This window comes from Sciurus carolinensis, chromosome 12 (genome assembly GCF_902686445.1).
Source record: "Sciurus carolinensis chromosome 12, mSciCar1.2, whole genome shotgun sequence".
NCBI classification, from domain to species: Eukaryota; Metazoa; Chordata; class Mammalia; order Rodentia; family Sciuridae; genus Sciurus; species Sciurus carolinensis.
In genome coordinates, this window is record NC_062224.1 from 114,925,768 (window position 1) to 114,942,637 (window position 16,870).

At 38.8% G+C, this 16,870-nt stretch overlaps 1 protein-coding gene across 9 annotated transcripts in view; it reads right to left on the reverse strand.

The window, feature by feature from the left end:
- Positions 1-1,737: 1,737 nt before the first annotated feature.
- Dcaf6 (DDB1 and CUL4 associated factor 6) overlaps positions 1,738-16,870 on the reverse strand; it is a 108,987-nt gene continuing 93,854 nt past the window's right edge. For all 9 annotated transcript variants that reach the window (XM_047521492.1, XM_047521491.1, XM_047521488.1 and 6 more), the window contains 5 exons: positions 10,291-10,429; positions 8,048-8,204; positions 7,387-7,475; positions 5,109-5,214; positions 1,738-2,189 (listed from right to left, as the gene is read on the reverse strand). In XM_047521492.1, coding sequence (XP_047377448.1) covers positions 2,125-2,189; positions 5,109-5,214; positions 7,387-7,475; positions 8,048-8,204; positions 10,291-10,429 — 556 coding nt within the window. In that variant the 3' untranslated portion in view covers positions 1,738-2,124. The remainder of the gene's footprint in view (positions 2,190-5,108; positions 5,215-7,386; positions 7,476-8,047; positions 8,205-10,290; positions 10,430-16,870) is intronic.

Below are 16,870 nucleotides of genomic sequence, written 5' to 3' on the forward strand. Positions count from 1 at the left end.
CCTTGGCCACACCCATGCGGCCATTCGTGGCCCAGCTGAACACAGATTATGTCTTACAGTATCTTTTCTAGAATCTTTAGATTTCTGAAAATATAAGGAATATTTAAACTACCACTAATTAAACTGAAAGAGATGTATTACTTTCAACAAAAAAGATCAACCATTATAGCAAATACACTAACAGCACCAACTAGGAAGGGCCTGTATTTGAAATGACCACGTTAGTCCATCAGATCCATGTTCCCACTGGCCTGCTGGCCACCATGCAGCCACCTCCAGAGCACAGGCAGGAGCTAGAGGTCAAGGCTGCTGCCGACAGTGATGATGAGGTCCATGAATCTACAACTCCATATTTTCTTCCTACGTCAGTGCTATAATTTGGCAGCATTGGATGTCCGTTTCCCAATGAGCAATAATCAGTCCAAGAATATAATTTTATTTCTTCTCCAACTGCTGGATGGCAAGGAGGTATGGTAAAGATAGCAGTCACAGAGAGGCTGCGAAGGTTAGCGGCTCTCCTTTACAAGGGGGACAGTTCCCAAGAGCTCACTGCCTGGAGCCTCAAAGCGACCTCTTGAAAAGGAAGAATCAACATGCTTTCCCAGAAATCTGTAACAGCAAATGCTGTGTGTGTGTGCGCGCGCGCGCGCGTGTGTGTGTGTGTGTGTGTGTGTGTGAGAGAGAGAGAGAGAGAGAGAGAGAGAGAGAGAGAGAGAGACTAATTCTGAAACTGACTTGTTAAACCACTAAATAGTGGACACACTACTTTATCATATTTGATTTTCTGCCCCCAAGGAGATAACAGATTAACTGCCCCTCTCCCCACCCAGCAAGTCTGGCTTCTGAGAAGCTTTAGACATCAAGAAAGCAGCACAAAGAAGTCATGGATATATATATACTCTGCTTATTTAGATAATAACAGGAGGAGAGAAATTAGAAAGTATATAAATAGAGAATAATTTGGTATTGAGAAAAGATTTTACTTATTTTGTAAATGGATTGAAGAGATGTGAGCATACACTAGACTGAGGGAAAGACCAGCAGATTGAAAATTTAGAAATGGGGAGGGAGGGCGTCTGAAGGGTCAAGCCTACAGGGAAGTTTCAGGGTATAACCGATGACGTACAAAGGCCTGGGCATGAACTACGTTGGCCCTGCTAGAGGGGAAGTGGACACTAGAGTTAAGAATACTGGATGGTCAGCTGGGTGCAGTGGTGCACACCCGTAATCCCAGTGACTTGGAGGCTGAGGCAGGAGTATTGCAAGTTTGAGGCCAGCCTTATTAGCAAAACCCTATCTTAAAAAATAAAAAGTGCTAGGGATACAGCTCAGTGGTAAAGTTCTCCTGGGTTTTACCCCCAGCACCACCGTCCCACTCTAAAAAAACAAAACAAAGAACCCTGGGTGGTCCACAAGTCATAGTGAAATCTAGAATTTGGAGAGAGTGGTAGACCAGAAACCAGCACCTTCGGAAGTAGCTTGCACTAACAGGGGCCATCCGTGATGTTCAGTGACTGAGGTGCAACTAACCGCGAGAGGGTGTCTAAAGGTAAAGATCAAGGGCTCTGAAAAGAGAGATGAGAGAAGTCTTTCAATGTGATTCTATCATCTCACAGAAGAAAAAATGGAAAAGGTTGATAAATTTACAAAAAAGTAGAGAAAGTCCTTTTTCATCACAAAAAAGATTGGAAATGCAGGTAATACCAAGGCATTCAATAAAAACTCCATTTTAGGATGTCTTAAAACAACCAACTTCTTTAATTACAAAGCGACAACATGCAAAGGGCAAGTGTAGAAATTTATTTGACCGCACCCTCCCTACGAGGAAAAGGGCCCTTCAGCCCGGCCCACGCTCCCGCGTCTGCAGGCCAGGGCGTATTGCACTCCACGTTTCCAGCACTCCTCACACGCGGCGGAAGCTGTGCAGACATCTGTGTCTTGCTTATGCACTCTCCCAGATCCATGCACACTCATTCCAAACCAATGTTAGGCTGTCTCCCCAAAAGGGAAACAACTCCAAAAACCATAACCTTAAAACTGCACTAAAGTTCTGTAAAGAAAAAAAATATAATGAATGTCTTATACAAATTCCAGAGCATCCAAGTGCTTGCCAAACAGAGGTGATCACTCCTCGTCTTCGTTTTCATTCTCCTGACCAGAGCCTTCTGATCTGTCACCCTCTGACCGGTCTGGGAAAAAATGGACAAGATAATCACATAAAGAAATGCTTTTAATATTAAAATTACAAATATTTTTCTACATGCTTGAGAAAACATGAAAAACTGTAGGTAGGTAAGTTTTTTATTTTGCCTCTGGAGGTAAACAGAGTAAGACATGGCACTGTTAGGCTAGGATATGCATATACTCTTCTCTGCTTCTCTGTCTCCCTCCCTCCCTCCTCCTTTTTTTTTTTTTTTTTTGGTACTGGAGATTAAACCCAGGGGTACTCTAACCCTGAACTACATCCCCAGTCCTTTTTACTTTTTATACTGAGACAGGGTCTCCTTAAGTTGCTGAGGCTGGCCTCAAACTTGGGATCCTCCTGCTTCAGCCTCCTAAGTCGCTGGGATTACAGGCATGTGCCATGGCTTGAATATGCATAATAAAGGCTACGTTTTACATATATAAAACATAAATGTAAAAAAAAAAAAAGCTTGTACAGATTTTGACATTATTGAAAACCACCACAGTTGTGTAAGGCTCTCAGCCCTTGCCTGTCTCCTTAGGGTAGCTTCTAACCTCTACGTGGACTCCCTAACTTGAAGGCTGTGGCATTTCCTCTTTACCCTGTTTCCCCATCTTTATTTGTAGTGTGGCAACCAGAAGACACTTGATGAAGCAGCCCACAGACTTTGAGATGGGCTGATACTGCTTGATAGCATGTGATTGCCTCTGATGTTGCCAGTACCAAAAAAGAAAAAAAGAGAGTTTAACGACCTATTTGGCAGCTGTGTGAAAATCTTATGGTCTGAGGGTAACAGTAGAAGCAAGACCACAGGTAGGTCAATGACTGCAAAGGCGGGTGTCTCCTGGAAGAGAGCTGACATCATTTGCTGATGCAGTGAACTGTGTGTGATCTGTCAGTTCACTAACTAGGAGCTGCATCTGATGACAGGCGCTGAAAACCTACCACAGGAACTCTGACTATCTAGATCTCCAAGGCCCACAGGTATAAAGGAGAAATATCAAGAGCTAATGTAAAACTGGACAAAACATGTTAACATATTCGGACTCGATCTTAAGAACACGGGGCGGCAAAGAAGAATTTTAAGCAGGGGAGAATTCATCTGGATTCTTAAATATTTTAAGAGTCTAGAATGATCCATAGACACCATTTCATCTTTCCAAAGCTTCTCAAAGCTCTTAGGGATGCTGGAACTGCCTAAAAGTCAGATTTGGTGGTGCACATGTATAATCCCAGCAACTTGGGAGGCTGAGACAGAAGTATCTCAAGTTTAAGGTCAGCCCCAAGCAACTTAGCAGGACCATGTCTCAAAATTAAAAATGAAAAGGGTTGTTCAATTCCCAGCACCAAAAACCAAACCAAACCAAACCAAATCAAACCCTACTCAGGTAACATGAATCAGAATCTTTAGGGGATAGAATCACATTATTTGGAGTTCTAAAAAGCTGCAGAGGTGATCTGATGAGGGTCCTTCATTAAGGATCACAGCTGCAGAGGAGTGCTGGGGAATGAATGAATGCTGACCAACTCACACTACCATATTGTGTACACGTACGAGTGTGTAACAGCAAATCCCATTGTACGCACAGCTAGAATGCACCAATAAAAAACGTGGAAAATTAGTAAGTGAACATCACAGTTCTAGCAGGACGAAGCCATTGTTTAATTCCTTGGACCTCTCAGGAAGCCTTCTGAAGTAAAAGAAGAATTAAATAAGCAAAGCAAGAAATCTGGTCTGGGATCGATCACCCCAGAGGCCTGCATGCCCTATTAGTGACTGAATATGTTACATGGATCAAACGAATGGGTGGAAGGGAAGTAAGGGCTTGGAGCTAGTTTCAAATTCAGGCTTTGACATTTATCAAATGTATGAACTGGGGCAAGTTATTAAAAATAACCTACTTTGTAAAGGGCTGGAGCTGAAAGAAAGAAATCTGTGAAATGATTACATAATATTTAACATATGTACTCTATAAATGGTAGCTATTATTATTAAATGGTAATTAGTATCTAACATGAAATCATGAAACCAGTGAAAAGTGATAAGCACTCTCCTTTGATAAACATTTTGTTTATAATGAATACTGAACTTTTTCTGTTGTTGTGAATACAGATTATTCAATTTCCTCTTAAATATTAGTCATAATATATGGATTTTTGTCTATCTGTGGCACTGAACCCCAGTTTTCGAATCTAAAACAAAAAATAATGGAAAAAAACCACTAAGGCGAGCTGGGGACATAGCTCAGTTGGTAGAGTGTTTGCCTCGCAAGCACAAGGCCCTGGGTTCAATCCCCAGCACTGCAAAAAACAAAACAAAACAAAACAAAAACCCACTAAGGTATCTGTTTTAAATCTTAGCATATTACGTATGTTTTTATCTGGACTGTTACTGATTTTGAATATACCTATTAAAGTATACATACTGCTGGGCAGTGGCACATGCCTATAATCCCAACAGCTCAGGAGGCTGAGGCAAGAGGATTTCAAGTTCAAAGCCAGACTTAGCAATTCAGGCCCTAATCAACTTAGCAAGAACCTGTCTCAAGATAAAAAATAAAAAGGGCTGGGGATGTAGCTCAGTGGTAAGTGCCCCTGGGTTCAATCCCTGGTACAAAAAAAAAAAAAAAAAAAAAAAAAAAAAAAAAAAAAAAAGAAAAGAAGTATGTACTATAACATTTTAGGGTTTATGGTACTGATATGGTCTGTACTCTCGAGGTGGGGGGAAGAAGGGCTGATAAAAGTTTTATTTTGACCATTTTTTTTAATGTCACTGCTAAAAGGTCAAGAGTTCACAGAAATCCTACTTAAGTTGCTTTCATTTTGTGATATTAAAGAAATCATACGAATCCCTTTAAAGTAGACTTTTTAGTAAGATGTTGTGCAAATATGACGATGATAATGGAACACTGGACATTCTTACCAGCTCGGATGTGATTCAGTGAGGCCAACATCCTCAGCATGAAGGAGGCTGGGACCGTGATGGTGTTCCTAGTCTCCTCCAGCATCAGCTCGTTTCGAGTTATGACCTACAGACAAGGCAAACACCATGTCAGAGATAGTAGCTGTCTGCTCCCAGGAGATGGACACTCTGAAGAAATGAGAAGATCCCAGCAGGAATGACTTCATTTGTCTCTCAGCTACTCAATGGCAAATAATTAGTTTTACCTTGCATTTCAAGGAGGAAGATCAGAGAACACCATTACTCTTTCAATTGGCAAAGACAAAGAGGAAATTTTTTGACCACTTAAAATGTTCACAGAGTTCAAATGAGCTCTATGGTAACTGGCTTGTTTCCAGATCAGTCTGTGTTATGGTTTGGATGTGAAGTGTCCCCCAAAAGCTCATGTGTGACAGAGACAGTGCAAGAAGGTTCAGAAGAGAAATGATTGTGTTGTGAGAGTCTTCACCCAATTCGTGAATTAATCCCCAATAGGGATTAATGAGTGGTCACTGAAGTGGTAGCATGTGGCTGGGGGAGGTGGGCACTGGGCGTGGCTTTGGGTATATATTTGTATCTGGCAAGTGGAGTTCTCTGCTTCCTGACTGCCATGTGAGCCACTTCCCTCTGCCACATTCTTCCACCATGATGTTCTCCCTCACCTGGAGAATTCAGGAATAAAGTCACTGTCAATGGACTAAGACCTCTGAAACCCTGGGCCTTCAAAATAAACTTTTCCTCCTCTAAAGTTGTTCTGGTTGGGTCTTTGAGTCACAGCAGCGAAACAGTTGACTTTCAAGAGTCTGCTCTGTGCTGGTTTCTTCCTTAACACCACCTAGTTAAACCATTATCCCTGGTCATGTGGATTCCTTGAGAAGATGCTACTTTGAGCCAAAGTAATCTTGAAAAAAACAAAAAAACAAACAAAAAGACCCCAGACTTTTGGGCAAGACAAGATTTGGCAATGAATTTAGTACCAAGAATAGTGCCAAATGCATGATATTCACGAATAGCTACGACTGACTGTGTAATCAGGAGCAAAGGGAAGAGGAGGAGCAGCAGAGCATGTGGTAGTAGAAGAAAAGGAAGAACGTGTCAGAGGGAAAGAAAATGCTAATCTCGAAAGTTCCCTATGATGTAACCCTATCCCCAAGCTCATCAGCCTGGCCCCCCAGACCCTTCAGACTTGCCCTGCCTACCATTTTGGCCCAGCTGAGGTGCTTCTCTTCACATACTCTGAGGCTCATCCACCTACAGTCCCTCGGCACATGCGGATCCTTGTGCTCCAAGCTCCTCTGCCTGGTGGGCCGTACTTCTCAAACTTCAATCTCGTTCCCAGCGCCTCTGGGGAGACGTCCCCCTCCGTCCACCACACTTACCAGCATAACGGTTCTGGCCTCAAAGCACACCTGTGTGTGTCTGACTGCTACCGATCCCACTACAGTCTAATCATTTGTTTATATGCCTTTCCGAATAGATGATAAGTTTTATCTTTTTAAAGTCAGCACTATGCTTGACAAATATATACTTTATAAATCTCTGTACAAAGAATAACAGCAGAGGTGGGGGCTTGTGCTGTGCTGTCCACCTGGGTAGAGGAGGGCTTTCCAGCTTACACTCTGAACAACAGACCCTTATTTTCCTAAGAAATCTTATACAGAAACCCACAAATAAAAACCCTCATTAAAGTCAGGAAGGAGGTTTAGTCTTTCTATCACCCGCCTTTTCTCTCAATTCCAAAAGAAACTGAGAGCTTCACAGAACTTAGTTTGGAAACTCCTGCTTCAACAAGAAGATTAAGGAAAATTTAAAATACAGTAATTAAGGAAAAGTTTCTCCAGTCATTTGTTCTGCTACCAACTGATTCTGGAGGAGTTCATTTGCTTTTAAGAAAAACAAAGTAGAAAATGCTTATGATTAGAGAAGGTGGCTTACAATGCACAATTCTTTTTAAAAGGACAGAACTTCTTAATGATTTTTATCATGATCAGCATAACAGCCAAACCTATTTGTCATAAACCACAAGACACTTAATCTGATAGCGCTAAATTTCAATAATATGATTAGCAAGATACCATTTGGTTTTAACTCTCTAGTCTTAATAAGCATGTTTTATCTTAATTTTTCTTTTTAAGAGTTGACCTCATTAGCTGCCTTTACTTGTTTTGTGTTGCTGACTAATAAAACTGCTTTTCCTCAGAATAGTATTGAAACTGAAAAATTGAAATAGGTACTACCATAAGTATAATAAAAATCTTACTTCATCAGCAAGTTTTCGGTTAAAAATCCTTGACTCTTCTAGTGGTGACCAGATTTTTATGTCATAATCTATGCCAGATGAGGCTAGAACTAGAAATAAAATGTACATATTAATATAAAGCTTAGAAACATGGCACTAATTCAAGACATGAACATATTAAGCATATACACACACAAATAGCAAAATCCAGCTTGAATAGAAATCAAACCTATTCCTCTGCCTATTAATTAAGAATATAAAGTAATATGTTTTTGAAGACTTCTAAAAAGTAACCCATGAATAAAACTTTAAGATCATTTAGAAGTCACTTAAATTTTTGCTCATTCACTGTTGTGTTATGAGGCACATGACAATTTCAAACAGAAGAGCAAGTCAATGCTCTTTTGTTCTGGTAAATTAATTCAGATCCGTGAAGACTTAACCAGCTTCCAGGTTCGTTTGGATAATGCCAATTTTAGTCATTCCCAAAGTCTTACGGCTGATAAAACTTAGAACTACTAGAAGACACTCTTAACCTGTTTGCTTAGACATTCTGCTAACAGCAGACTGATTTCAACTCAGGCAGAACACACTCAACTCTAGCAGCACTCAGCGGAATACTTTGGTCACGCTCCTGACATCCACAACTAGGAAAGCACAGTGATGAGGAACGGTGCCTTACTCGGGTCAAACGGATGTGGCTGCAAGCAGTTCACCACGTGGTTATCAGCTTCCAAAAGCATCAAGTGCTCAGCTGTGTGCCGATCCCAGATGAAGATATGGCCACAGTCAGAACCACTCATCACAAAGTTAGCACCCCAGAAGTTGGCTTCTTTTATCTAAGGGTTTAAAAAAGTAAATCATAAGAAAATACAAATCGAAGATATATATATATATATAAAACTACATTCTATTCTATTCTTATGTTAAAAATAAAAAAAAAAACTGGCTTGGAAAAATAAAAAAATCAAAACCCCGAAGAGTGCCTTTGTCTTCCAGCATCAGCAGGGGCAAGGCAGTGGTGAGGACTGAGGCGCCCCGACCACAGTTCCGCTGTCTGGTGCTGTATTGACGGCACCTGGACACTTATTTGGCATGGAGCAGACACTTTCTTAATAATTGCTAAATGAATGTATGGGATTTATGGTTTTGACAGTATAATAGAAACTTATTCATGTATGTTGAGCTTTCAAAATTGTCCCATATTTTGCTTTGTAAGACAATCCAAAAATTCAAACAAAAAAGAAATTGTATTTGGGCACAGTGGCACATGCCTGCAATCCCAGCAGCTCGGGAGGCAGAGGCAGGAGAAATCAAAGTTTGAAGCCAGCCTCAGCAGTTTATTGAGGCCCTAAGCAACTTACTGGGACTCTGTTTCAAAATAAAATATGAAAAGGGCTAGGGATGTGACTCAGTGGTTATGTGCCCCTGGGTTTAATCCCTGGTACAAAAGAACAGACAAGAGAAATTGTATTTTGTCAAAAAGAACAAAAAATATCAATCTTTTTCAATTAGCAAATAGAAGCTTATACAATCAAGATCTTGGAAAATATAAACCTAATTACATTAATGAAGCCATGATAAAAGGGATATGAGATTCTAGAACAAATATGAACAAATACTAGAAGGAATATGATGACATCTTTTAATGACACATGAATGAACCGTCTCAATCTCTGAACTTCAGATCTCTGAACTTCAGATCGGGATTTTAAAAACTATCCTTTCTGCAGCTGCTACTGTGTCGACTTTGGTGCCTGCACAGAAGGGGGAGCCAGCTTTGCTGGTACTTGGAGCCACTGCTGCATTTACTTGTCTTCTTCTTTAAATCCCTTCCCCTAATTATTTTCATCTAAAATTTTAACCAGAAAAATGAACAAAAAATAAATTGGTTACTGCTATTAATGAGTACCCTTTCACAAAGTGAGTCAACTGTTAGCACAGCTGATACCACAGAGACGACCAGCTCATTCTTCTCTCACCTCAAAGTTAGTTTCTACCTACAACCTAAAGAAATCTGGTTAAAACAGACTCTGTAGACATTTTGTGATATATCCAAAATCCTGAAGGATTCCATTACTAAGTGATTAGCCTTGCATTAGGTGCACAGATCTGTGGATTTCAGAAACTAAAACAATCTGAGTACAGTGGCCACATCTGTCATCCCAGCGGCTCAGGAGGCTGAGGCAGGTGGATTGTGGGTTCAAAGTCAGCCTCAGCAAAAGTGGGTGCTAAGCAACTTAGTGAGACCCTGCCTCTAAATAAAATATAAAATAGAGCTGGGGATGTGGCTCAGTGGTGGAGTGCCCCTGAGTTCAATCCTGGGTACCCCCCCCAAAACAAAACAAAACAAAACAAAGACATCTTAGAGATCATCTGATCTATTCTTACTTCATAGATGAAAAAGTTAAAGTCTAGAAAGAGAAACTAAAACCAATTTAAACTTGTCAATCTTTTTTTTATTCAACTGTCAACTTAGGAGGGTCATGATTAAGGTAGTTTTGTTTATATTCTATGATCAACCTGGATTTCATAAATCTAAATTCTTCTTTCCAAATCTACCAAAGGTGCTAATATGAGCTAAACAAAACAAAACAAAACAAAACTACAGCAACAGGTTTCCAGGTAGAACTGAAAGAGCAAACAGAAAAGGAAAGCCACAGAAACCTGTATACATTAAAAAAAACAAACAAACAAAAAAAACTATACATTTATTCAGTAGGGTAGAGTTTTCTTATAAAAAAAATAATGCTCTTTCATAATATATCACAGGATTAAAGGAACCATGTTTGAAAAAAAGAGGTAACTGAAGGTTCAGTATTATACTGAAATCACGCTGGCAAGCTAGGAAGATCCTCATTTTGGGGAAAACATTTATATAATGAAACTGCAATTTCACTCAAGACTGCCAGGAGGATTTGGTACCATTGTCCTGGAGTTGCGATGACCCTTGTAAACCATCTTTACTAGAGGCCTTCTAATGTTCAAAGTATCCAATTCTTCCATTTCTTTCCTTTCTTTTCTCCGCCTGAAGAACTCTTGAATGCGGGCAACAGCAGAGCGCCTGTGTATTATTACATATTAAAACAAAACAGAAAAATAAATAAAAAAACATTCACAGGGCACTTCAGAATGACAGTGAGGAACTTTGTAATACAGTAAGTCCAAGACATACTTAAATATATTATTTCAAGAATGCACCCCCCAACCAAAAGCATAAAACGGCAGACACAACAGTGAGACTACATCAGACTAGTTGAGTTACTATAACAAAATATTTTAGTTAAGAGACCACTTAGAAATTTGGTACTCACTGAAAAAGTAAAGGAAATAGCATGCGGCACACTTTTTTTTTTTTTTTAAGCTATCTTAAAAAATCAGAATACACACAAAATTCATGGCAATTTTACTACAAATAAAATATTTCCTAGTCAACAATTCTCTATCCTCTTCATATTAGGAAAAGTAAAAGCATACAGAGAAACCAAAAGAAACTACAGTCAGATATAATAGCAGTGGATAAACTAATGGTTTGAGATTTAAACACTATTTAAAGATGTTCCAAGAGAAAAAGAGAATAAATATCAGTACATAAGGAATACAACAAGACTTTCAAATAGTATCATTCTACATGAACTCCACACAGGAGAAGAAATGTGAAGCTACGAACACACATTTACCCTTATAGGAAATAAGGTGACGACAGAATTGAGGATTCAACTCTTTAAAAGTGATTCACTAGTAGAAGAAACTTCTCCTGACTCATGATATTACTTAATAATAATTTTGTGGTTTTGAATTCGTTACTTAAAAATGTTTCATTCTGACATAACAGATCAAAAGTCTATTTATTTTTAAAGTCTACAAATCAGAAAGAACATCACAGTTAAGAGACATAAAAAAGATGCTCAGTTTCACTGATGATAAAATTAGCAACAAATTTTTCTGTTTTTGAGGTTTCCCGGCAGTCAAGAGCGTGGGAACCATGCAGCACCGCGGAGTTTCAAGTGTCCCTCCATCAGGAAGAACGGGCACTGACCTACCAGAAGGACTTCCCTGGAGCACAACACATGCACAGGAGGGCCCCAAATCAGAGAGGCCGAGAAGTCCCCAAACAGGACAGCCCTACCTACCAGAACCAGCACTGGCAGAAAGAGCGTGCTTGAGTCCACATCTCCTCAGTACCCCATTCCTTTGAGGGGAAAAATGTCTCTTCCCTTTAAGAAAATCAATGTACTGACCTTTGGTTTTTTCCTATCCTTTAAACCATGTGTTGATTTTGCTTGTTGGTGATCTTTAATTAAATGGAACCATACAAGATATATTCTCTCATATCCATATATATATATATATATTATAAATATATATATAAATATATAAATATATATATATAAATATATATATATAAATATATATATATATATATATATTTTTTTTTGTACTAGGGATTGAAGTCAGGGGCACTTTAACTACTGGGCTACATGCCCAGAATTTGCTTATTTTTTATTTTGAGACAGGGTCTCACTAAGTTGCTGAAGCTGGCCTTGGACTCGCCATCTTCCTGCTTCAGCATTCCGAGTTGGTGGGATTGCAGGCATGGCCATCACACCTGGCTGTACTCCCATTTTTGTAAGACACTTTCTTTTACATAAAATAAAATGGCACAATATAAGCTAATCAGGCTAATTAGGAAAGTGTTTAAAACTTTCTCTGGGTTGGGGTGTAGCTCAGTGGTAAATACCGTCTGGCATGAAGGCAACCCCGAGTCTGACCCCCAGCATCACGGGGGCAGGGGTGGAGATGGGGAATAAAGAAGAAACAATAAAAAATTTAAAAGGCACAAATCAAACTTTTTCCTCTGTTAAGTATATCCAGAAAGAAGGAAGCGTATGCAGAAGGTTCAAATTAGATATAGTTAGAAACACCCAGACAGAAAGCTAACTTGTTTTAGTTTACTCTTGATTATCTCTTTCTGATTGGGAGGAAAGAGTGGGAAGGGTTGAGAGGACAATGTTCTCAAAAGAGACAAAATTAAAACGGCTGGATCTATCCCTTTTTTCCTGAAGTGGAAGAAATTAGAAAAGAACAAGATGAATTAGTTAAAAATAAGTGATTAGAGGGGGCAGTGGATATACCTTCAGGGTAGAGTATGTGCTTAGCATGTTCACAAGTCCTGGTTTCAATTCCCAGCACAAAACAACAAAGGTAATTAGCAAGAAATTAATAAAGGAAAACCCCTTTCAGTAAGAAAGTAGGGTAGGCAGCAGAGGAAATAACCTTGCTGATAAGCCAAAGGTTTTAGAAGCTGTAAATGGAAAAAGAAATTATGTGGGGACAGGTTAAGAATTTATAAATGGCATCTCACATAATTTTAAACAAGAAATGTAGACAAAATTAAGGTTATGTTATTAATGAAGTGATAATAATTTAGAATTAGTGAGAACTATACCAAATCATAAATGTTCATTTGAAAGTTTTACTGTATAAATTGGTCTAAGTTGCTACTTAACATTTGTTTGGTTTAACTGTCCCATCAAACACTATTTTAAAACCTGCAAATTATACAGCTTGTAATATAGTTTTAAAAATTAGGTCACCTACCACGATCCCAATGTAGGAAAATTATTAAAGTGGGAAAAAAGCTTAGAGGGCAAAAATTTCGAAGCAGAAGATAAAAAGTGACAGCAGGTATTATAACTACGCACAGTCATGTAAATAATCCACTCAGCTAACAGTTGTAAAGAAATGATACAGTTAGATGCATTCAAACAACTTTCCTAAAGAATACTTCATAAGAAACACTGGAAAACATTTGAAAGTTCATTGAAAAAAAAAATTAAATGATGTACACATATGGAGAACACCAATTAGCAAAAATTTATTAAAACCTATTATTTGCAAAATTGCTCAAAGAATAGTTATAACCTGTTTTTTTTTTTTTTTTTTTTTTTTTTTTGTTTTAAATGGTGCAAGGAGCTCATTTCACAATAGCTAAACTATGGAACCAATCTAGATACCCTGCAACAGATGAGTGGATAGAGAAAACGTGGTACATACACACAATGGAATATCACTCAGCCTTATAGAATAAAAGTATGGCTTTTGCTGGTAAATGGATGGAGCTGGAGAATATCATGCTAAGTAAAATAAACCAAATCCCCAAAACCAAAGGCCAAATATTTTCTTTGATAAGCAGGTGCTAATCCATAATGGGGGGTGGGGTGGGGAAGAATGAAGGAACTTTGGATTGTGCAGAGAGGAGTGAGAGGAAGGGAGAGAGGGTATTGGGATGGGAAGGACGGTGGAATGAGACGGACATTATTACCCTGTATACATGTATGATTACACTGCTGGAGTGACTGCACTGTGTTCAGACAGAAGAAGTTGTGCTCCATTTGTGCACATTGTGTCTAAATGCATTCTGCTGTCATGGATAACTGACTGGAACAAATTTAAAAAGTACTAAAAACATGCTAGCAATTGAACCCAGGGTTAGGGTTCATGCCTCATACATGTTAGGCAAGTGCTCTAACACCAAGCTATATCCCCAGTCCTAGTTATTACTTTTATGACGTTATGTTCAATGGGCATACAACTTAAATTCATAAAGGACATTACATGGCTAAATAAAAAAGGTAAAGTTCAGAAGTGAACAATAAAGTAGTAAGTAACAAAGTATACATTGCAACCTAATGGAGGAAAAAAATATTAATGAAAAAGAATAACAAAACAGCTGGATGTGGTGGCTCACACTTGTAATACCAGTGGCTTGGGAGTCTGAGGTAGGAGGATCACAAGTTCAAAACCAGCATCAGCAACTCAGTAAGGTCCTAAGCAACTTAGCAAGACCCTGTCTCAAAATAAAAACTAAAAAGGGCTGGGGATGTCTCTCAGTGGTAAGTGCTCCTGGGTTTATTTCCTGGGAGCAAAAACAAACAAACAAACAAACAAACAAAAAACAAAGAAAAGAAAGGACAATGAGAAGTAAGAAGTTTGAAGCCAAACTAAAAATAGCCATAATCATCATAAACTCCAATAGACTAAACTGACCTATGGAGAAAAAGAGTTCAGAACACATCTAAAGTACAAGGATGAGAAAGGGCTTCATACAAAAGATACTGTGCAAATACCAATCAAAGGAAAGGCAGGCCAGGCGTGATAATCCCAGTGGCTCAGGAGGCTGAGGCAGGAGGATCTCGGGTTCAAAGCCAGCCTCAGCAAAAGTGAGATGCTAATAATCAACTCACTGAGACTCTGTCTCTAATAAAATTAATAAATAAAAAGGGTTGAAGATGAGGGTCAGTGGTTAAGCACCTCTGGGTTCAATCCCAGGTACTAAACAAACAAAACAACCCCCAAAAAACTAACTAACAAACAAAACAAAAACCGAAAACAGGTCTCACACCAACTGTGTTCTCTGACCACAAGTTGGATGATCATGACAAAAAAAGTTGAATGTGCTCAATCTAGGATATGATCTCAAATCTAATAAATAACCTTAAAGAAAACAAGGAGGTAGATAATAAAGAAAAAAAAATAGACTATGAAGAGGTTAATGCATGAGATGATCAACAAAGCCAAAAGTTGTTTCTTTGAAAAGAGTAATCTTATATAGTATTGACATGAGTCATAAAGAAAAAAATAAAGAGGTTTCAAATAAACAACACTTTCAATGAAACAATAGCTATCACTGAAGTCACGGTAGAAACTGAAAATACATGAACTCTGCCAGATTAAAAAAAAAAAAAATTCCTACTCCTTTTTTGAGACTGTTACAACATTTTCCCAAAAACCGATCATGAAAATAAAGTGGTCTCATTATCTGGGGAATGTGCTCCTAGCCTATTGAGTACACTATGCTGATCAGGTGTCTGCAATAGGTTTGGCATCAACAACGGTGACCCTCCAAGAATCACAGACAACTAGGCTGCATCAGTAGTACTGCGCCTGTGGACAGCTGTTGTATTCCAGCCTGGCAACATAGTGAGACTTGGTTTTTTTAAAAAAAATATTAGCCAAGACCCGTCTAAAGAAGAAGAAAAAAGTTCTTACCTTAGCAGACATTAACTCTTATTATAAAGCTACAGTAATTGTAAGAGTATGGAATATGGTATTGATATAGCAATAGATAAATTATCCAATGGGATAAAAGAGAGTCCGGAAACAGATACTTGTTCACATGAAACTCTGTTAACAAGACACAGGTGGGATGGTAGATCACTGGGGAAATTCAACAGTTAATAAATGTACAGGGGGAAGATAAGACTACATAAATAGGATGGGAGAGGGTACAGATACACATCATAAAAATCAAGTCCAAGCAGATTAGTAACTTAAACGTCAAAGTAAAACTTGAAAGAAAAATATAGGTGAAATTTTAAAATTCCAGGGTAGGTAAGGTTTTTTTCAGACTCAAGTGATACACATAAAAGATTAATTACATTAAGACTAAGAATGGTTCATCAAAAGAGAGCAAGAAGAAAGCACTAACAGGGCCAGAGCGCAGCTCAGCGAAGGTGCCTGCCTAGCACGGGTGGGATCCTCGGTCTGATCCCAAGAACAAAGAAAACGAAAAAATAAAAAACGAAAGTTACAAACTGGGGAAAAAAATCTGTGCATTTGTTGAACATCATAGTAGACTAGTATAAAAGTATATTAAGAATTCCTATAAATCGTTAAAAGAAAAACAACCTAATCGAAAACCTCATACTGCTAAAAAAAACATGAACTGCAAAATCTCACTTGTGTCCAGGGAAAGGCGAATCAAGACCATGAGATTCGGCTGTTCGCCCAATGGTTAAGTGAAACTGAGAAAATCGACAACGGTAAGTCTGAGAGCTGTGGAGGAAGAGGTGCTGGGAACGAAACCCACCCAACTGCTCTGCTGCGCTGCCTGCGTTCATGAATGTCACAAGGACCCGGCTGCATGTGTGCTTCTGAAGCACCAACAAACAGAAAAACTGTTTTGGTGCTGGAGGGGAAAGACATGGAAAAAAGTATTTTTAAAAAATACTGCTAGTACTTGGGCCGGTGGCACTATAATCCCATAATCCTTGCACTAGGAAGGCTGAGGGGAGAGAATTATAAATTCAAGTCCACCCTCAGCAACGCAGCAATACAATTTTTTAAAAAAGGGCTGGGAATGTAGCTCAATGGTAGAGTGCCCCTGGTTCAATCCCCGGTACCAAAAAAAAAAAAATCCAGAGCAGCACTGTGAATAACAGCAAAAACTGGAAACGAAGACTAAAAAGCCTGTTAAAAGGAAAATAGATAAATTATGGTATAGACACACATGGATTATTAGATGTGAAAATGAGCAACAGCTACACAGAACAACATGGATGAATCTTGGTAAGATCATGTCATAGCACGAGGGATAGCAGCCCCAGCCCTGTATACAATATGACAGCAATCTTTTGTAAAGTTCAAAAGTGGTTAAAACAATGTTTTGACACTTATATTTATAAGACAGTGATTTGGTTTTTAAGGCAAAGGCATGATAGGC